The 22,708-nt window shown below is 38.3% G+C and overlaps 1 protein-coding gene across 2 annotated transcripts in view; it reads right to left on the bottom strand.

The window, feature by feature from the left end:
• The window catches only part of CTNNA3 (catenin alpha 3), a 1,199,527-nt gene that overhangs the window by 1,097,620 nt on the left and 79,199 nt on the right, over positions 1 to 22,708 (bottom strand). For both annotated transcript variants that reach the window (XM_081158218.1, XM_081158219.1), the window contains exon 5: positions 14,915 to 15,034. In XM_081158218.1, coding sequence (XP_081014344.1) covers positions 14,915 to 15,034 — 120 coding nt within the window. The remainder of the gene's footprint in view (positions 1 to 14,914; positions 15,035 to 22,708) is intronic.

Raw genomic sequence — 22,708 nt, 5'->3', positions numbered from 1 at the left:
AGGGCATGTACCTCAGTTGCAGGCTCCATCTCCATCCCCAGCCCTGGTCAGGGCGTGGGTGGGAGGCAACCAAGAGACAACCAATCGATGTCTTTCTCACATCGATGTTTCTCTCTCTTACACTCTCTCTGAAAAGCAATGGGAAAAAAAATTCTTAGGTGAAGATTAAATAAATAAATAAAAATTAAAAAATGAATAGGGTACTTTCAGCCTTAACTGAAGCTAAGTTCCAGGTTTTTATATGATTTAATACATTATTTCATTATTTTTAGTGCATTTGCCTTAAAAAAAACAAAGTTCCCCAATTGTAGCAAAATAATTTTGTTTCCTTTTTAACAGGAGGTTCTTACCCCCCGTTGTTCACTCCAGCCCTGGCCCAAAAGAACCTTTTGCGAAGCCAACTTTTAGAGTATGGTTAAGTGAAGGAAAATATTCCTATTGGTGACTAGATATGAAATGAGTTATGGTTGTGAGAATATAGTTATCTGTTATGAGGAAATTTTTAATTACTTATAACATAATGCAAAGAAATGAATTCTTAGCACTGTCCCAATTCCATCAATTTTGGGGATACAGTTCCCAATGAGATCAGCAAATTAACAAATGTTGATCATAGTTTTCATTAATAATCACAAACTGTACGTTATTTCTAGTGTCTATAACTCCTCTGATACATTATTTTCAGAGGTCTCCTAGGAAACATGCACTTCACCTTCAACATGCTATATATAAATCTTCACTATTTTTTTATTATTCTGAAGTGTGATTGCTCTTTTTAGTTTATTGGTCTTCAAAGTAAGTGTTCTAAATGCCAAATTTCAGGTAAATAATAAGTTACCAGTCTCATCTATTTATCCTTAAAATACAATTACCTGCGCTCTTTCATATCACCACCAACTTTTTTTTAGTTAACTCTAAGAGTATGATCTTCCAGTATGTTCATTGACCTCAGGATCTCATATAGAACCATAGGCAAAAAGACCTAAAAATGTAGAATGATGACATCTATTCCACTTATACCAACATTCCTGAACATTCTCAGCTTCGCTTTTTACCATATCGATATCCTAGCAACATTAAAGCTAATAACTTTCTATAGCAGCAATGTACACAAACAGTTTTTACATCAGGGGTAAGAAATAAACCATTCCAAAAGCTCTTAAATATAAAGGAACCAAGATGTCAAGATTTTCTTTATGTCTGCAGGGCCAGATGCTTGAAGCAAAAGAAAATGCACAGCCATCGATACAAGTCCCTCCTGAGCACCAAATGTTCACAAGTGCTACCTTACTTATCATACATTACTTAATACAGAATCAAAGTTTCCTTCCCCTCATAAACACCTTACTGCAGGCATAATTCTATTTTCTTTTTCATGGGTCCAATTCTAGTCCATTATTTTAGCATAAAAACCTTAAATATATTAAATATCCTAAGCCAGAAGTTATATACTCCCTATTTTAAAGGGGGAAAAATTTTCCCAATAAATTGCAAAGATATTCCAAAAGGATAATTTTTTCTAAGTTTAACACAAAATTCAGGTACACTTAAATCATTTACTTCAGTTAGTCTTTAGATCTGTTTCCCATGTCTTAAGTTAAATAAACATCATTCCCAAGTTGTTAAATAAATTTGACCTTAAGTGTGTCTACCCTTATCTTGCATTATAGATTTTTTTATTGGAGTGAGCAAGAGGCAGGCTAAAACTTTCTGTCCAATTTATTTCCAACAAATGCACACTACTGTTTACCAAAATCTCTCTTTACTCACATGACACTGTAGGCACACCCTCAGGACTTGCTGCTCTAACTCCTAGTGAGAAGTGATGCCTATCTCCTGAGAAAATTAACCTTGAACTTAGACTCACAAGTTGACAAAGAAGCCCCAAACCTTGGAGATTTACCATATTTAGTTTCTCAAAGTTCACACATGATGATTATTGAAATTGACAAAAGCATCCTAGCTATACTTAGTAACTCAGCATTGATGCTGGGGAAATGACCGAAATTCACTTAGCTTTCATTTTATAAATATGAATCTAGAATAAAGACATAAATGTGTAACCACCAGTAATGTAACGTGGTGGACCATTTCACTCTGCACTAACGAAAGTAGTAAGAACTCCCAATGTTTGGATGGAGAGCTCAGCACGGTAGAGATAAACACCAATATCTAGAGCAGAGTGAGCAAATACTATACTTTCTTCATTAAGCAAACAGTAAGGTTAGTAGAAAATACGTAACCTCAATTCAGAGAACAAAAAAAAAAAGTCCTCAAAGTCATCGGAACAGTTTCACCCCATAATCCAAGTATCTGCTCTCAGCAACACTTGGAAAACCACACACAGGTCAGCTGTTGGTGCTGCATGGACGCAGCCACAGATCATTACCTACTTAATTGTGTATATACCTAATAGGCTCATACGGCTCTTTGAGAACAAAGGTTGTATAATGAGGTAGATGATAAACACTTAACTATGGCATGACCAGATGCTATATTAATATGAGAAGCATTTATATAGAAAACATTAGCAGGTATTCATGCTGTATGCTACAACACAGGAAAAAGTTAGATTCATAAAACTACAGTTGAAAAGAATGCAACGTGCATTGCAGGTTAACATTATGGCATCTTGCTAAAATCCCGTCAGTGATACTAAAAATATCAAGCAAAATATAGTTAATTTGGTCAATGAATACAAGTGTAAGCTGCCTCTAGATGGAAGAAAAGCAATTTACATTGTAAAATTGAAGAGATATCCCATCTAAAATGTAATGTGACTCTGAAGAATATTAATTAGATTTGTTTGTTGTTTGAAATCAGAGCATATGGAAGAAAACCTCTGCATACACATAGCCCATACCCCTCTAAATCACTGAACAGAATGCGGAGAGGCCAGCAATGCTGCTCCACCTGTTGGTGACATATTTCCCCTCACCTGTATTTCAGATAAGTGTTGCTTCTGCTGTCACTTTTGAAGAGCAAGAAATACTATAAATGCTGATTAACTTCCTCCTAAATAGCAAGCTTGAAATTGTCCAAATATGGCATTTTAGGGAATATGAACACACTTTTTTAAAAAAAGGGGGGGGATCAAATGAATTTCTCATTACATATTAAATTAGCCCTCAGGCAATCAGCCCCCACCAAAGAGCTTGATTTGACATCTATAACAGGCTGCACGATGGTACGTGCATGTTTAAAGCTCTGCTGTCAGCAGAACTGCTGCCCTCATCTAAGCAGCATCGACACTTGCTTTGAATTTTAGCCAGTAGCGCTCTAGGCCAGCTCCGGGCACTACTATTACCACGGAGAGCTGGAGCTGGAGCAGCAATCTTTTTGCCTGACAAGGACACAGTAACAGTCATTGTGATGTTTTCTGATTGTGCAGGCAGGTAGGGATGCACAGCTTGGGTATACAAATTAACAAGAATATGTTATAGATTATGATCTTCATTCATTTTACAGTAAATATGTGACTGAGCTTGCTTTTCTGAAATAAATGCTGCCGAGTCAGTACCAGCTGATCCCACGGTCAGTCTGGCCAAGTCCCAGTGGGCAGTGCAGGGCTAAAATACCACACCCTTGTTCTTCAGCTTCCTGTACCTTAGACTCAGCTGCTCTCCTGTTCAATCTAGTCTCTTCCGCCTCTCATCTTGTGACAAAGATATGCAAAGGGCAACTTCTATAGCTGCCGAAGTAAGTAATCTACAAAAACACTATATATGAAGAAGCACGTCCCTTCGCATGACAGAAAAACAGCAAAATAAACTACAAAACTTGTGATAAAGGATATTATAGTAAGGAGAGCACTATCTTTTATATCCTAGACACAGGCACAAACCTCACTACTGGATCATCACTCAAATCCAAAGTGTTTCCTAAGTACTTACTTTGTTCCAAAGACTGTTCTGGGTTCTTGAGATGCAGCTAGAAATAATGCTTTCCTAAAATTGTTTAAACTTCCCTGAGACCTAAATGTGGCTCAAGGACCAGCAGCATCAGCGGCACTGAGGAGCATGTCTGACTCTCCAGTCTCGATCCAAACCTACTGAATCAAAACTTGTAGTTTAACAAAATTACCCATGTGACTTTATACACATATTAAATAATGTACACATATTAAAGCTTAGAAAGCCTGGTTTTAAAGGGCACTGGTTTAAAGGACACAAGATCTAAAAACTGACTAAAAAATAAAAATTCCTATGCAACAGAGAAGAACAAAATGATGTGTTTTCTGTATTATTTGTATATTCATGTATTGAAGGGGTTGAACCAGATGATGCTTGTAATTCCTCCTCTAAAATGTAATATTAAACAAAGGAAACACTGTCTTTTTTTATGTCACTACTGAATGATTTGCACTTATGGGCACATCAATGGATATACAGTATATACATATATATATATACACATATAGATGTTATACAGTTTGATGTTCCTACAGTTTGATAGGAAACTCAATCCCCTAGGTGACTCCATATTTCCAAAGCAACAAGGTTCCCACAGACTCAGTGAAGTCCATGCCCTTGCTGGTGATCCTTTCATCCTGGTAGAAAATTCTGGTCCAGATTCCTAGGGCCCAACCTGAAAGACCATCAACTCTTAAGCACAAGCATAATCAGAAAGAAATGGACATCGCTGAAAACCCATGTGCTGCAGCCTCATTTCAGGCCTCTGTTGTACATTCCCACGAACAATCAGCAGAAGCCCCCTCATTTCTCCTAGTGTAAGAAAGTGGAGATGGAGAGTGGCCAGACGCTTGCATTTTAATACTCTACCTACACCCTTTATTGGGGACAGGACAGAGCAGAGGCTCCTCTGAAGCAAGACACACTCAGGCTTTCAAGGGACTAGAAGGGCACCTTCATTCCACTCCTGCCTGAACAAAGGAGAATGTCACTGCTCGAGCACCTGGCAGAGGTTACAGCAGAGGAAATGCTCCTCAAGATTCAGGAGCCAAAAGAAGTATGACTGTGCCCAGAGAGAACGGGGTTCACTTCCTGGAGAGAACTGGGATCACTTCCACAAAGGCTGCCCCTGCCATGAGAGCCTCACATGCCAGCAACATGAGCTTCAACATTAGAAAGGATTTCTATAACCAGCTCCAGGGCCATACAGCTTTTCAAAAAGGAGACGAGTGCTTTTCAAATCTGTAGCTCCATTCTCAGCTTTAGGGTCCAAACTGGAGATACCAAATGATCAATATACAACTGGCTGGAAAAAGACAAGTACCATATGATTTCACTTATATGTGCTATCTAATGAACAAAATAAGCTAACAAACAAAATGGAAACAGAACCATACATAAAGAGAACAGACAGCTGTCAGAGGGGAGGGCGTTTGTTGGGCTGGGTGAAAAAGATGGAGATTAAGAAAAAACAAATAATGCCCTCACAGGTTTGGCTCAGTGGTTAGGGCATTGGCCTGTGGACTGGTGGGTTCTGGGTTCGATTCCGGCCAAGGGCACCTGCCTTAGTTGCAGGCTTGATCCCTGGCCCCACTTGGGGCACGTGTAGGAGACAACCAATCGATGTGTCTCTCTCACATCAATGTCTCTCCCTCTCCCTCTTTCCCTCTCTCTCTCTCCCTCTCTCTCACCCCTCTTCCACTCTCTCTGAAAAAGCAATGGGAAAAAATATCCTCAGGTAAGGATTAAAGAAAGAAAAAAAGAAAAACATAACAATATGGTGAAGGCCTGAGGGAAAGCAGGGTGGGGGATGCAGAAGAGGGCAAAGGGGAAATAAATGACGACAGAAAGAGATTTGACTTTGGGTGGTGAGCCACAATGCAGTACGCAGATGATGTGTTATAGAGTTGTACATTTGAAACCTGTATGGTTTTATTAACCAATATCACCCAATAAATTCAATTTAAAAAGATATATATATATATATATATATATATATATGTACACACACACACACATACCTACCCACCTAGCTGACTTATGCTAAGGAACTCAAAAGAACCAAAGAAAATATAACTTCATGTTACTGTCCTAGCTCTGCCATTAACAAAGTGTGTAGCCTTTGTACAAGATATCTAATCTTACCCAGCCAGTGTGGATCAGTGGTTGAGTGTCGACCCATGAACCAAGAGGTCACAGATTTGATTCCCGGTCAGGGCACATTCCCAGGTTGTGCGCGCGATCCCCAGTAGTGGGCATGCAGGAGGCAGCTGATCAAGCGGGCATGCAGGAGGCAGCTGATCAATGGTTCTCTCTCATCAATGTTTCTATCTCTCTATCTCTCCCTTCCTCTCTCTCTAAAAAATCAATAAAAACATATTTTTAAAAAGATATCTAATCTTCTAAGGGCTCATTTTTTCTCATCTCTAAAATAAAAGAAGCTGAATTAGATAAATTCTAAAGTCTCCTTAGTTTAAGGTTCTCTGATTCTTATGTACTTTCTTTACTTTTGCACCAGAGTTCATCATCTTAGCAATGAAAAGTCATCCTCTTTTGCATGCACACATTATTTTCAAGCTACAAAACAGACTACAGAAGATATTTGCAGAGTTAACTCTTTTAGGGCTTTAACTTCTTATCAATACCAACTTGTTAATCTTATGCACTTAGGTATGTCAACAGAAGACACGCATAAGTGCCACATTGATGCAAACACTAAAGATATTTTTACTGCCTCTGAAATTCCTATCAGCATTGTAAATTTTGAAAACAACCCATAGCAAAGTATTCATTATTTCCATAAGCATTCCCCACTATAAAGTGGCTATAAGCTGCCCACAAGGCAAACTCCCATACAGCAAACAACCCTGTAAAAAAATAAATAAACTTTTTCTGCTGCATGTAAATCAGCTAGTATGTGCTTGATTCAACTGCTTTCTACCTAGTGCCATCAATAAACAACCCCAGAGCCAATAGATGGAAACAAAATAGCAAACCTTAGAGCTTAAAAGCTGTCTCAATAGTGCTTTTACTTTACTAATTTAATAGAAGACACCTACGTTCATAACCATTAACTGTATTCAATATGGAAATCAAATTTTAGAAGGAGAACAAATAACTAATAGGCATCATTTTAATTATATAATTTTAAATAAAGAGTGAAGTTCTAACATAAAAATCCATAAGGATTTTTAACTTCAGACTATAACTATAGAAAAAGAAATCACCCTATAAATATCTGCATTTTATGAAGTAGTGAAAATGGTTGGATGGCTATTGCAATGAGCTAGAAATTAGGAAATGTGAATATTAATCCTGAATCTGCTGCTGACTCAGAATGACCTTGAATGTGATACCCAAGCTTCTTCCTCTCTCTCTCTCTCCCTCTCTCTCTCTCCCCCTCTCTCTCTCTCAGAAACCTGAAGAATTAATGAAATTTCATCTCTTTTTTTTTCCCTTTGAGACAAATAATTATGTACACGGAATAAAAATGTAATTGCATATGTGGTGGGTAAACTAAAACATGTTTGGGTTGGTTTGAACTTTGCTGTAGCACCCTGTCTTATAATTAAACTTTTTTTATACCTGTGCAATGAATTTTTAAATAATGTCTGAAATGCTTTAGGACATTCAGAAAGAGTTTTATAAATGCCATAAATAATTATTTTATTTGGTTGGGCAAATAAGAAACAGAATATCATCTAAGATAGACATGAATATTTTATGTAGCAATCTTTGCTTCACTCACTCCTAAAAGGATTAATTCAATCAGAACTCTTTCAAGAGAACTGTATTAATTACAGAACAAAGAAGAGAAGGATCTTCTCCCAGTTGAGTTATTAACATATTTCATCTAACAAAGGCCACTGAAGTGAATGTGTTGCTTATAGAACCATTGTTCTAGATGCTTAGCACCTCCTCTTAGTGCTCATTCAGTACAGACCTCCAATTACAGTATTTCATAGACTGCCTCTAAATAATCTCAGATGCATATGCACTTTATTTTTAAAGGTCTTAAGTAAAATATGTTTACAACTTCCATTTCAGTGTTAATGTAAATGGGAAGGTAGTTCTACTTCATACTGTCCTTACACATAAGTAACTCCTGGTGTATATCACTGCATGTCCCCTTATCCTAGATGAGCCATAAGAGTTTTATTGCTATGAGTCTTTACATGGTTGAAGACTATTATTGGAATTTATCAACTTCCTCCTCTATATGCTATAGTCCAACTACAACAAGACTGACACTGTTTAGTTTTGTTTTGATAAACATGTCTTCATAGGAGGCCCACATTGTTGTCTCATGTACTCTGAGCTCTTAAATTTCAAGGTAAGCTCAGGATTATCGTCTGCAGGATTATCCATATGAAATTTTATTTTCAAAAGCAAGAGTGTTAACTTGCAGTCCTTCTTACTAAATAAATGTCATCGAACTTGTTTCTATTTTTCTTCATTGATAGGGATTATTTAAATTTAATTGCTATCCTACAAGGTATTATGTACCCTTCTGGTTTGGGAGTTATCTATTTTTTTTATATATATATTTTTATTGATTTCAGAGAGAGGAAAGAAGAGGAAGAGAGAGAGACAGAAACATCAATGATGAGAGAGTTATTGATCGAGCCCGCAACCCGGGCATGTGCCCTGACCAGGAATCGAACCCTGATCGCCTGGATCCTAGGTCAACGCTCAACCGCTGAACCACGCCCGGCCGGGCTGGAGTTATCTAAAGGGGTTAACTCACTAAGCTCAACAGAAGAAAAAAGCAGTATTTCGCTTCTGAACATGATCACTAAAGAGAGCCCACTACTGTGCTGTAGAATACCGCCTGCAACCACAGGGGAAGTTTGAGTACACGAGATGTAATTATTACATGAGTTGGGATTTATCCAGAACATTGGATCTAAGACCCTATTTCCACCACAGATTGTCATGGCACAATACTTGGGACCTTAATTTCACCACCCATCAAGAGACATCACCTTAGAAACACGTTAGAACCAAATACCACTGCAACTCCTTTCTCAAGAGGCATCATTATTTTTTTTTGTGACACAGATCACCAGCAGCTCAATTACATGTGTCCAGAAATATCCCATCTTATCTGTTCAGAACAGTACTGGACCCTATGTGCAGTACAAAAGTCTACAAAATAGGGAACATATCCTTATGGGACTTATAAACCATTTCAGAAGATGACTTAAGAGAATACTACAAAAACATTATAATAGTTACCATTCATATTAACATGCCAGGCACTGCACTACGAACTTTATATACTTATTCTTTTATTTTAAAGTACTTCAGACATATATGTACTTTGTATTTTATATATTGTATTTTCCAAAATAGGCTGTAAGTTAGGTATTATTTTCCTAACCTTTTGAAATTTAAAGACCAAAGTTATTGAAGATCTGAAAAACAACTCCTAAAAGACTGGCTCTTCCAGAAAACTGTAGCTACACAAGGCATTGTGTCTATCATGTTAAAACGTGCCTTAGACACAGATACAAAACCATAAACAAGCCACCACTCTTCAACCATCTGAGCAAACATAAAATGCCTAAGGAGCAATGTGGATGACATGCAAAGGATAGCCCTTTAAGCACCAATAAATTTCAAAAAGAGCAGGAATGGATAAGTGTGATCAGTTATATACACTGAACTGAACCTTTGGCACCAGGAATCAGAGCATTTTGTTATATAGCATTAACACATACTATAAAAGTACGTAGTGTCAAAGAAATAGAACCACCAGCATTTAAAAGCAGCTCTGTCAACTAGGCAATAGGACACTCTTGTGCCCAAGGCAGTACAAATAGTCTCACAAGATTTGGCTGACAAAAAAGCCCACACTCTAACCTGCACTACATGGATCCGCACTGACTATACAATCAATCCGATGCCGAATTGTACAACACAGATACAGGCTAAGGAGGAAGAGTTTACACAGTGATTAGAGGTCATAGGATAAAATGTTATGAGGAAGGCTAGACTTCAGTTTGGCTTTATAGAATGATTACTTACATAAGTAAATAGAAAGGAGCTAGACATTCTAAATATCAAGTTATATAAACGTGTGAAAGGTCAGAGGCAAGAAGAGCATGCTGTGCTCTAGCCAGTTTGGCTCAGTGGTTAGAGCATCGGCCCGAGGACTGAAGGGTCCTGGGTTCGATTCCAGCCAAGGGCACGTACCTTGGTTGCAGCCTCAATCCCTGGCCCTAGTCAGCATGTGAGCAGGAGGCAACCAATCAATGTGTCTCTCTCACATGGATGTTTCTCTCTCTCTCTCTCTCCCTCTCTCTCTCTCCCCCTTCTCCGCCCCCCTCGCTCTCCTCCTTCCACTCTCTCTGAAAAGTAATGGAAAAGATATTCTCAGATGAGGATTTAAAAAAAAAAAAAGGCTAGCATGCCATGATCAGGGAAAGGGAAATGACCAAAGCATGCGGCTTCAGCAGGTGAGTGGATGAAACAGCTGTGGTGCATTTACACGATGGAATACTACTGGGCTGTAAAGAAAATAAGTAAATAAAAAGTAAATCCTACCGTTTGCGACGGCATGGATGGACCTGGAGAGCATTATGCTGAGTGCAATAAGCCAGTCAGGGAAAGGCAAGTACCATATGATTCCACTCACGTGGAATCTAATGAACAAACTGAACTAACAAGCAAAATAGAGACAGACAGAGAGAGAGCAGGCTGACAGCTCTCAGGGAGGAGTGGGCATTCCGGGTGGAGTGGACAAACAGGGCAAAAAAGGAAAAAAGAGAAAAGTCTCATGGGCAAGGACAACCGTGTGGTGATTGCCAGGGGTTGGCGGGGAGAAGGGGAAGGGTAAAGGGGGGATAAGTAGTGATGGACGGAGGCTTGACTTGAGGTGGTGAACCGACAATACAGGGTAGAGATGATGTGCTGTAGAATTTTACACCTGAAACCTGTATAATTTTGTCAACCAGTGTTACTCCAATAAATTCAATAAAAAATAAAATACAAAGAAAATAAAAAAGAACTAGAGTCCAGATTACCAAACTTTATTTTATTCCATACAATCAAAGCCCCAAGGAAATCTCTTGATTTATAACTTCTCAAATTAATACATAAACCTGGGCTCTATATAATGGCCGAAGCATGCCCTTACCATTCCTGTGTAACATCAACCAAGGGGATAAAAACCAAACAGTCCATGCAGATAAACCCTAAGATTACATCTCCAGAGACGAAAAACTGAAAAAGTCTCTAGCTTCTCCAGTTAATCCTGCTTGGTCATCATTTCCTTCACGCTGACTCATCCTGGAACACCTACCACCTCATCTATCATGGCTTCTGCTCACCTTTTCCAACCAAGGCTGTTTTCATCATTAGTCTCTTTGACAGTAGAAAAATGGAGAGATGCTTGTGCCCCAACCTAAAACATAACCTAAAGGATAGCAGAAGTGTAAACACTCACACTTTTAAAAAGATAAGGAAAGGAAAGAAACAGCTATGCTCACACCTAGGAGGGAAAGCACAAAAAAGGCCCAAGAAGAGTTAAAACAGTAGAACAAAATACTCTAAGAATCTACCTGGCCCAGGGAAAGAAATCTCTCAACATTATGTTTAAAATGTCATAGAAAAGAACAGAAAATAAAATCTAATGAATGAGTCCAAGATAATATAGTCAATTCATTGGATATCCATCACTCATAGTTGAGGTAACAATGATGTGTTTTTTTTGTTTAAAGAAGTGGATGGAAAATGAAACATGTTAGCAGAAAACCTAAGTAATACATAAGGCAAGGGACAATCTGTCAGCCTTTGGCATCCAGGAAGTCAAAGGGTTAACGCCCTTATGGATTTTTAAAATGTAGTATCACATCAATCTTAATTGCCTGTAATCTGAGGCCCAAACTTTTGCATGCTTTCCTGTTCATAGCAACAACATAACCAAGTATTTGTCGAGCATTTGCCATGGGTCAGATACTGTTGTGAGCACGGCGAGACTACAGCAGCGAAGGTGACAGATGAGGCCCTGTCCTTATGGAGCTTATGTTCTGTCACAACGAGGAATGATAAATACGGTTGGGCCAGAAAACAAACCATGACTAATTCTCTTGGACAAAGAATCCTGCTTTATAAGGCAGAAGCTTTCTTGCTGTGTTGCAATTTTACAGGTGCCTGAATCTCTTCCAGTCAGGGAAACAGTGTGTGTTTAGAGGATTGGGGGCCTTTAAAGGGGAAGGAGGGGAGATAAAAAGGCAAATCTCACCAAGTCGCAGAAGAGCAAATGTTCTGACTCTGAAACCTGCCCATCCAGGAGACACAGCAATGCATCTGTGGCTTTGGTACAGAAGAACTGGGTTAATATTACAAATTTCTAGAAAGTTCTGCTACATTCCGAAGTAAAATGGGAAGTAAACAAAATGTGTCTTTGCTGTTCTCTGCCATCTCCCTCATTTGCTAATTCTTCTTGTGCCTGCTCTTTTATCTTTTTTTTCTATTGAGATTTTTCTTTTTAATTTTCAAAAATCAATGTTTTAACTTACTAGCTGCATATAGCACAAACCAAGTACAGGTTACCTTCCCTCACCTTATCCCTGTTAGTCTCTTCCCTCTCTCTCCATCACTCAGGGCTCTGCGATTTTCCACCATCCTTCTGTTTCTGACCACCTCCCTCCAGTTCCCCTTCTCTCTTTTCCAGGAAGAAAAAGAAATGATCAGTGGGTACAGGAAAAGACGGCGTCTAGTAAGATAAAAGACTGACAGTATGTTACATGTGCAGGTAAGTCCATTTTATAAGGATTTGTACCTTTGAGTTTAAAATTTGCTTTGTGTGAATAAATTTCACCAGAACCAGAGTTGCTAGACATAACACTTAGAAAATTGTGGAGATGAAGTTTTATACATTTTCTTAGCTGGCTGAATATATTCTTTCAAAAATCCTTTTGTGGTTTCGTATATATTGAATGATTTGCATGAGAGAAAAAGAGAGAGAACTGGCCCTGTCTTTTGCCTCTCACCAGGTGACATTTTCAAATGTTTCTTTAAGCCCTGGGTCTGGCCTTTCCTAAAATTGCTTTCATTCTGCATGCCTAGAACTCACTTTACTATCCCCCAGCCTGGCTCCCTGCAGGGATATTGGGAATGAGACTTTGGAAAAGGCCAGGTTTAGAGTCAGATTGATTTACCCTGGAAACCCAGCTTCATGTCTTATTAGCCCAGTGACCTTAGGCAAATTTCTTAACTCTTTTAAGTGTTCTCATCTGTAAAGTGGTGTTCATAAAACCAACCCCTTCATATTGTGATAAGCATTTAATTATCGAATCCATACATGTATTAATCACACTATGTAGCAGATAGTTGTCATTTAATAAATAGTATATATGACTTATATATACATAAGTATACAAAAGTATGCCCATATTTTCCTCACATACACATGCAGTTTACCTATCTGTCCTCAATGCCATTCTCCCAGAGTTCTGCCCTTGAAGTATTCCTATTTTTCCAAAGTCACAATTAGCTAATGTAAGAATCTAATCACTGAGAATGTGTTAATGAGAAAGGATAAGAGAACAATGACTACTGCCTGCCAACTCAAATACTCCTTGGTGGTAAAATATGGCCCCTGAAACAAAACTGTACCAAAAGTTGCACAGGCAAGGGCAGTGACTCGCGGGGTGAATTTTAAGCAACCATCATCTAGAAGCTTACCACAGTAGCTCTCCGTAACTGTAACTGCTTTTGTTACATGTGCTAATACCTATGCCCTTACTAATTTAAAAATAGGTTTAAAAAAAGCTTAAATAGATACTGTGTTCTTTTTCATATATATGAAAGTACCTGCAGAGACATTGCATTTGCCCTAGAATATTCTACAAAACAAATACAGCTCCTAGGGAAATAGAGCCTTGGGAAGGTTAAATGCCCATGTAATGTCTGTGATAAAACAAAACCTAAAACACAATTCTCTTTTCAAGTCAATATTTCCAGGCCATACTATGCTTACTTGATGAGGTGTAGCTACTCATAGGAAGTCCTGCTTTGAAAACCCCCATCCCAAAGATACAAAATCTGTGAAATTGGCATTGGCAAGAGAGTCACACCTTTTGCCACACTAACAGGAAAGACTCTTAAGTAATGGACTTGGTGCCTGGCCATCCGAGTCAGCCACTTAGTCATTTTTCTAGACGCAATCCATCATTGATCACATTCCCAAATTTCATGCAACCTAATTTAAACATCTAACTGGCTGTTCTGATGGGAATAAACATTCCATCAAAGTAAAAGCTTGACAACCCTGACACCTAGTGGCTGTGAAGAAACAGGAGAAGGTCCGGCTTGGGAAAAGTAGTCAGCTAGCTACTATGGCAGTATCTCACCAACACACAGAATTTAGTGATTATTAACATTATAAAATACTAATTCTAAAAGCAACCCCTATCTATTTTGGTTCAGAATTTATCTTGTGATCTATGCAAGGAGGCAAAAAGAGTTGCATTTGTAAAGTATATTTTCCTTCAACTGTACACATTTAGAAAATTTTTACTAATCTTCAGAGATCAAATAAGAAAAGCAAAGGTTGATTCGTATTTTGGCATATTTATGACTCTTTTCCTTAATTTCGTATGTACAACCACATCCTTTACCTGGTCTTCAGGGGATTTTTTTCAAGTATCCCCCTGACAATATAAAAGTCATCTGGTCAAGCATCCACAGAGGTTCCCTTTATGCCACTGAAGCATCCTTAGTCAAAGGGTAATTGTACCTTTTCAAACCAGCAGTTTTCTTTAAGATAGGTAAGAGGACACATGTGGAAACCCCTATAGTGCACATCTAAAAGTAAGACCCACAGGAAACTCCAGGAAGTCATATGAACAGATCCGTCAACACAGCACAGCACAAGCTATTTCTACCCTAAACATTAGAAGATGAGTGTCTCCAGGCTCACCTATACCTGACAGGCAGGACAGCAAAGAGCCTAACATGTTCATCTCCTCCACCAAGAAGAGTTCTTATCCTACCTGCTGACGTTTGAAGGCTAAATAATCCAAATTTTCCAGCTCCTTCCCAAGCTTCTGGTAGGTTTTCTGGAGGTCAGATTTGTTGGAAACATTTTTAAGAGATTCAAATGTCTTTTGAAACTGAAATTAAAAACAAAAGTAAATAATTAGAATAGCAGCAGATTTTTCTTCAAATTTCTAACTTGCTAACACAGAGAGATAGTTGATACTGAGTCTCAGTTTCTCCAATTCACAAAACAGAAATAACAAATGTGAGCTAATTGCTTAATAAAATAATCAGGGATGATTATGAAGAATTAGAAACTATACAACCAATGTTATTGCATAAATGAAAGCCCATTCAGTCCTCATTTCAACAAAAGAGTATACTGCATTAAAAAAAACAACTCGTCATGTCTTAGCATACACTGCTACTTTTAGAGAAAAAAAGTGCAATGAATGTATGTATAATTTCAAATCATAATGAGGAAGTATTAAAAGAGCTCTCACATTCCTACCATGGAAACAAATTTATGTAAAAGTAGCTGCTTGCCTCTGTAGAAATATCTATGCAGAACAGGCATTCAGCAAACTTCAGCCAGGAAGATCTCTCAGATCTTATATTTTGGGAAGGTAAGAAAAGTAACATTTTGATGATTGAAGCATATGTAGCACGTTCAGCAAACATTTATTCATTCTTGCTTTATAACACAGGTGTTATGAAATCAGTTCTCCTGAATCAGAATGCTTCTGTTCATTTTTTCTCAACATTTATTGATTTTTAGAGAGAGAGGAAAGGAGAGGGGGAGAGAGAGAGAAACATCCATGTGAGAGAGAAACATCGATCGGTTGCCTCCCGCATGCACCCCAACTGCGGATCAAACCCACAACCCAGGTACATGCCGTGACTGGAAATCGAACCGGCAACCTTTTGGTGCACGAGACAATGCCCAACCAACTGAGCCACACCAGCTTCTGTTTATTTTTAAGTCAGATACCAGATAAATACAAAGGGGACAAATTGCTGTGGATCACAGAATATTATTCTGCTAATTAATTAAGCAAAGGGAGCTCACAACAAACTGAATTCTTGGTTTATTTTAGTAAATTAGAGCCTGCTTTGGAGAATTAGTGATTGAAAATGTCAAGTAATGTCATTCGGAAGACATTTGCATTTTCTCTCTCTTTATGTCATTTGTTTTCCATATGCTCACTGTGTGCCATTAGATAGATTTCTACAGATAGAGGCTTCACCATCTTAAACACACCAGAACTCCACAGTGACTATGATGCTATGAGACAGGCTAATAGGATTTTACAGAACATAATTAAGTTTCCGGGGAAATGATTTGACCCTTACTATTTCAAACTCTATGGAATAAGTCATATTATAATGGCATTCTACTGAATTAAATCCTCAGTTTTATGAAAGCAACATGTTTATCTCAAACCAGGGTGGCAGAAGAAAAAGAAATGGGAAATAACAGCACTAAGCTTCCGCAGCAGGACAGTAAATTGTATTCAAAATGTAATCTTTTAGAACCTACTATGCACAAGGCACTGTGAATATAAAACACATTTTCTGCACTAAATGAACTTACAGACTATCGGAAACTAGACATGAAACTCAGAAATGGGAAAGACTGACATCTGAGTGCCTGCTCAGTCCCAGGTACTGGATGCTTCCAATTTAACCCTCGCAGAAACCACAGGAGTTCCTATTCCCTTACCATTCTATCAGTGAGTCAGCCGGGGCTCAGAGAGTTTGAACTGGGTTTTGACTACAAGGTTGTGCTATTTCTACTCTATCATTAACTCTGACACAAGGCATAGTAAAAAGAATGCAAAGAAGAGATAAAAGTAACATGGCGAAACAAAAAAACCTCATTGATATGGAGACTCGAACCACATAAAAGACATGAGGGAAATTGAGTTGGGCCTCAAATCACAGGGAGAATTTTCAGAGCCTTAAATGGGAACCAATCCCAGCCGTCAGTTTAAACAGAGCCAAAGTCTATTCACTTTCCCTTTTTGTAGCATGGTAAACAAATTTCTTTTAACATACTTTTCATGACCATTATATTAACTGTTTTTTATGTTATATGATCATTTCTGTGCCTTCCCATTCCTTGGTCCATTCCCACTATGTTCAAATTAAAATAATACCAGGTCTAAAATTTTAAACAATTTAAGTAATTCTATCTATGAGTAATACAAACTATTTTAAAAACCAATCAATCTGTTCCCTAAGAAATATTAGCTCTACTTCTTAACTATTTCTTCCTCACATCTATGTCTGTGAACTTTTATACAACTCCAAATAGAAACTTTAGGGTTAACACATTACTAAGTCTTCAAAATAAAAAACATGTAAAACAGTAATTCCAGATAATCCATCCACGGCCAAAGAAGAGAGGAAATCCAGTAAGGAAACATCACCACAAAATGTTTAATTAAAGGTCAGAGTTTGCGTAATGTGGAGATTTTAGCTTGAACGTTCATTATCAGGACTTATGGCCTCCATTTATTGATACTAAATAGCTGAGAATACTCCAACTATGAGGATTTCTTCTTTTAAGTAGACTTTTCCATTTACAAAAACAAGTAACTGTCAAGGAGAGGTCATAGAAAATCTGTAGCGTGGCTTTGTGTTAGATCCCTTTTAAACATGCTCCATTGCCCGGCCGGGCATAGCTCAGCGGTTGAGCATCGACCTGGGATCCAGGCGACCGGGGTTAGATTCCTGGTCAGGGCACATGCCCGGGTTGCGGGCTCAATCAATGACTCTCTCATCATTGATGTTTCTATTTCTCTCTTCCCCTCTCCTTTCCTCTCCCTGAAATCAATAAAGATATATTTTAAAAAATAAATAAATAAACATGCTCCATCAACATCTGCCCACATATACACTTGAAGATGCTAAAGAATAAAAGCAATAGTTTTACCTTGCAGATGAAGCTGAAGTACAAAAGATAAAAGTAAGACAATGGTTAAGGTGAGATTTAGATTTTACTTAAAGATATCTGATGCTGACTTAATCTGAAGATTTTTCAATCCAATAGGCAGCTACACTGGATCACTGAAAGAGACCTCCTGAGAGAGTCTACATTAATTCAGTCCATTGCCTGTCATTTCATTCTATTAACTATTTCTCAAAATAAATGATCTCTCAGTTTAAAATAAGTTGGGGGAAAAGCACAATTAACTGAAGAGATTTTAATATTCCTGGGTTGTACCTGTTCGAAGTTTTCAGTGGCAATTTAAAATAATTCAAGAACCCCAAAATAACTGTTGACTATTGAATTTATCCTGTGTTAATATTTTTAACTCATTACAGACCAAACTGAAACCTTAAAAAAAAAAAAAAAAAGCCCAGTGAATAAATCTGAACCCAAAAAACAAACTTAAATATGTTCTAAAACTGTCAAAACTGCATATGCATATTAAAATGGTCTCTTCTCTGAGAAATAATGCAAATTTCATCCTATCTGGCTGCCTTATCAAATATCACAGGGCAGTTAAGAATGAGAGTATGCAAACAATATCTCTCAGCCCAAATTTTTCCATAAAAATAAGTGTTATAACCACCTGTTTTCTCATCAGGTTGCTTCCTGTTCAAGTTCCAATTTTCACGATGGCAATGTAGGAAGATCCTGAACTCACCTCCTCCCACAGACACACTGAATCTACAGCTCTATATGGAACAATCTCCTCTGGGAACAAAACTAAAAACTGGCGGAGATACTGCTTCACATCACGTAAGCGAGGGGGAAACCACATCGAAGCAGGTAGAGAAGGTAGAGACACAATCTCGCCATAAACCCCACCTCCCATGGAGCAGCCCACGATCAGGAAGAAACTTAAAAAACAGAGCATCTCCTTGAGGAATGAAGGGGTCATACCCCACAGCAGGCACCCCAACTTTTGAGACCAGCACCTGCGAGATGAGCCTCCAAAACCCTGGCTTTGAAGACGAGTGGGGCTCTCATCCAGACTCGTGGGGCTGACAATCCAGACTCGTGGGGCTGGCATCCAGCCTCGCGGGGCTCTCATCCAGACTCGTGGGGCTGTAGCAGACTAGGAACAGGCTCTTAAAGGGCTCCCACACAGACTCGCCCATCCTAGGGCCCAGTGCAGATGCAGCCTTTTGAAATGCACCCCAACTTCATGTGAAAAAGACTCATTTGCTAATTTTAAAGCACTGTTCTACGGGGCAGAGGCCTGCGGGCTTACTCCCAGGACACAGAGCCCGGTGGGCACCATCTTTCTGCTCTCCCTCTGCTTCCTAAAGCTAGCAGGTGCCTTTTTTTTTGTCTTTTCTTCTTTTCTTTCTTTTCTTTTTATTCTATTTGTTAGCAGTCGCCACCTTTATACTCCCCTCTGCCTCGCTCCAGCCAGTGGGCACTATCTTTACCCTCTCCCTCTACCGTGCTCCAGAGGACCAGTATCTCTCAAAGAGGAGCTTCTACCATGCCTGGTGCCCTGGGTTTTACATCTGGTGACCCGGTTTTTGTGGCACCCACTGAAAGGGTGCCCCAAGATCTCCTAGCTCTAGAGAACAGGGAGGCTTATGTTCCTGGGTCCCATGGAACTGGAACTACCAGAAAGATAGTTCTTGCCCTGGCCAGGTGGCTCAGTTGGTTGGAGCATCATCCTGCTCACCAGGAGGTTATGGATTCAATTCCCAGTCAGGGCACATACCTAGGTTGTGGGTTCAAGCCCTAGGCAGGGTGTGTATAGGAGGCAACCAATCGATGTTTCTCTCTTTCTCTCTCTCCCTTCCTCTCTCTCTAAAGTAAACAAATACATATCCTCAGGTGAGGATTTAAAATAATGAATTCGTTAATTAATAAAGTTAAAAGAGAAATGTACTAAACCTAACTAAAATATGTTAAAAATACAGAATATGAATAGATGTAAATTGTGACAATAACAGCATAAAGTGTGTATGGGGGGGGAGGGGAATAAAAATACCCTTAGAAGTTATACTAAAGAAAAAAAGGAATGAAAATATATCACCACAAAAAAAATCTACCTCATTTTATTTGCTCCCCTTAGGTCCAAAAATATTTTTAGTATCTAGTATCTGTCATACATGCCTCCAATTCAGTATGTCTAAAACCTATAAATTGCTTCTCTATACGCAGGAAACCAGTGTCCTCAATGCCCAACCAAATTCTACACTTGATCTTAGCCAAAAGGCCGAGAAGCGGTCCAACCAAATTCTAAAAGGCTGCTTGATCCTTCCCTTTCACTCTGAACAGATTCGTCATTTTCCAAACTGTAGACTGTTCATCTCTCATTCATTCCTCACCCCGCCCCATTATTTCACAGCCAGCTGAATGCCTCAGCCTCATCGCTGGCTTCTCTGCCTCCAATCTGGCCCACTTGCCAACTGCTGATGGAGTTATGGTCCTAAAATACAAATTTACTTATATAATTGTCCTGCTTAAAATTCTTTAATGGTTCCCCCTCAGCTTTCAGGCTATAATTCAAACTGTTAAACTTAGCACTTAGCCTTTCACAAGTAGGTCTATGCCCACCTCTTCAACTTCAACTCTTATTTCACCCACACAATCATCCTTCTCCTCAGCCGGTCACCAGTATCACTGGTCTTCAAGAATATACATTCCCTCCGCTTAAAATGCTCTCTTGCTCCACTACCCTCCTTGTCAAGTTCTTTCTCCAAATTCAGCTATGTATTCACTCAAAACACTCTCCCCTGATACAGTTGCCATCAAGCTTCCTTAACACCTTACACCAACCTCTATCATAACTTGTATTTTTAATTTATTTCTTAACTAGTCTATAAATTCCAGGAAGCAAAACCATGGTATTATTTTTTCTAAATATGAATCCCTAGCACATAGTACGGTGACTCGCACACAGTAAGCACACAAAAAATAAGTGTTTGCTGAATGGATTAACAAGTTAATCAAATTGGGGCTACCTGGTCCTTTTCAGAAGTTAAACTTTTTATGTGGCCTAAATTCTCTTTGTCCCTAAAGCTTCGAGTCTGAAATTCAGCACCAAATCAGTGATTTGTGCCCTACTTGTCTCTATTTTCTAGTTTCTCCTATTCCATCTTAAATACCAGTTTTGTGACTTGCTTTTTTCTTTAAACCTTAATATCTGTGTCTTTTTCCTAGGATCTTGTGCAGAATATACTTGGCTTCTAATAGCTCTTAATTAAACATTAATTTCTCCCCATATAAAATGCTAATATTTTCTAATAAAAAGAAGCTTTAAAGAGTATTTTTGCTGGTGCATACCTTCCTTTTAATAACAGAAGACGGCTTCAAAAAGTCTCAGTTACCAATAGGGTCATATGTGACTTTCTGTCAGCATTATGAATATTCTTCATATTCAGAATCATGTTCAAGTAAACAAAAGCTTTATAGCCATGTATGTAGCAAATGTCAAATATGTATTTGACATAAGAAGTTATTAAATACTGGGATCCATTTCTGTAATGAGATTGGTCTACTTTCTAATCCAAAGAAACCAACCTTTCCACTTTTTAAAAAATAAAACTAGTTAGATATGATAAATAGAAAAAAGTTGGAAAAGTCAGTTCAACTCAGGAGTCAAATTTAATTCCCTTCATTTTTTTTTTTTTTTTTAGGAATAAGGACAATATTCTACTGCAAGAGTCAAAAAGCGGGAGCAAGGTACTGGTGTGGAGAAAGATAGGACAGGGTTCTTGCCAGGTAATTTATATATTTAATCTTCACAAGATCCTTTCAAAGTATTCAGAGTGAGTGTTATTATCCCTATAGCTCAGAAGGAAAAACCAAGGCTCACAGATTTTTAACTTTAACAAAGTCATCCAGCTAATCAACAACAGAGCCAAGATTCAAGGAAGGTCTCTCTACTGCCAAAAGCCACATTGACCCTTATAAAGTCCAGATAAAACATAATGTGAACTCTTGAGAAGTATAAATAGTAAATAAAAGTCCAAAAGACTTGAACAGTACAAAAGAAAGACAACTTTTAAATTCCCATAGAAAATTATGAGCAATAGTGGTAATAAAGCCAAACTGCCTTTTCAAGTTCCTTAAATTAATTAAATATTGAAATATCACATCCTTTGAAATATTGAAATATCTCCATCCTTTCTCTTCCCTTTGATTTGGACCTATTTTGCCCAGAAGAGAGCATGTATTTCCTTAAGGAGCTAGATAGATGCCTTTGAAACTGCCAAGTCGGGAACGCCTGATGTCTTCAAGTACATATTAATCCCATGTTGACTGGCAGTACTTATGCCACTGAGAGTAGCTCAGGGAGTCGTGTTTGCTCTAGCTGGTGATCTCAGTCCATGTCCCTTATAAATGGTTGATCATAATCGCATCTCTGGGGGGAGTCTCAGTGGAAAGAGGATAATTTAATAAAGATAAGAAAGTATAAGGTGATCAGAAAATGTTTAGGTAAGATCATCAAAGGAGAGTAACATCTCATTTACCTGACATTTAAGAGAAAATATACCTCAATGGGGATGAAAAATTGTTATTTGGAAAATATCATTGCAAGGCCACTAAAGAAAGCATTGTGAAAGCAGAGAAATTCTTTGGTACTGTACAATAAACAACAAATACAAAATGTTGCAGGAACTTGTATAAAAGTGTCAGGGGGGAAAAGTCCAAAATGAGCAGAAGTTTGCATGAAATCATAAGACTGTAAAAGAGGAGGAGATGCAGGCCTTTGTCTATTATATTCAAAACAAGGGCAAGAAATAAAGGTGTCCACCGCTTTTGAAAGAAGAAAATGTGCCCAAAAGAAGAAACCTATATTGTTAAAGTTGATGCCCTCCCCCAA

Source organism: Miniopterus schreibersii, assembly GCF_964146895.1.
Source record: "Miniopterus schreibersii genome assembly, chromosome: 14".
Lineage (NCBI taxonomy): Eukaryota > Metazoa > Chordata > Mammalia > Chiroptera > Miniopteridae > Miniopterus > Miniopterus schreibersii.
This window is presented reverse-complemented; position numbering and strand designations above follow the sequence as displayed.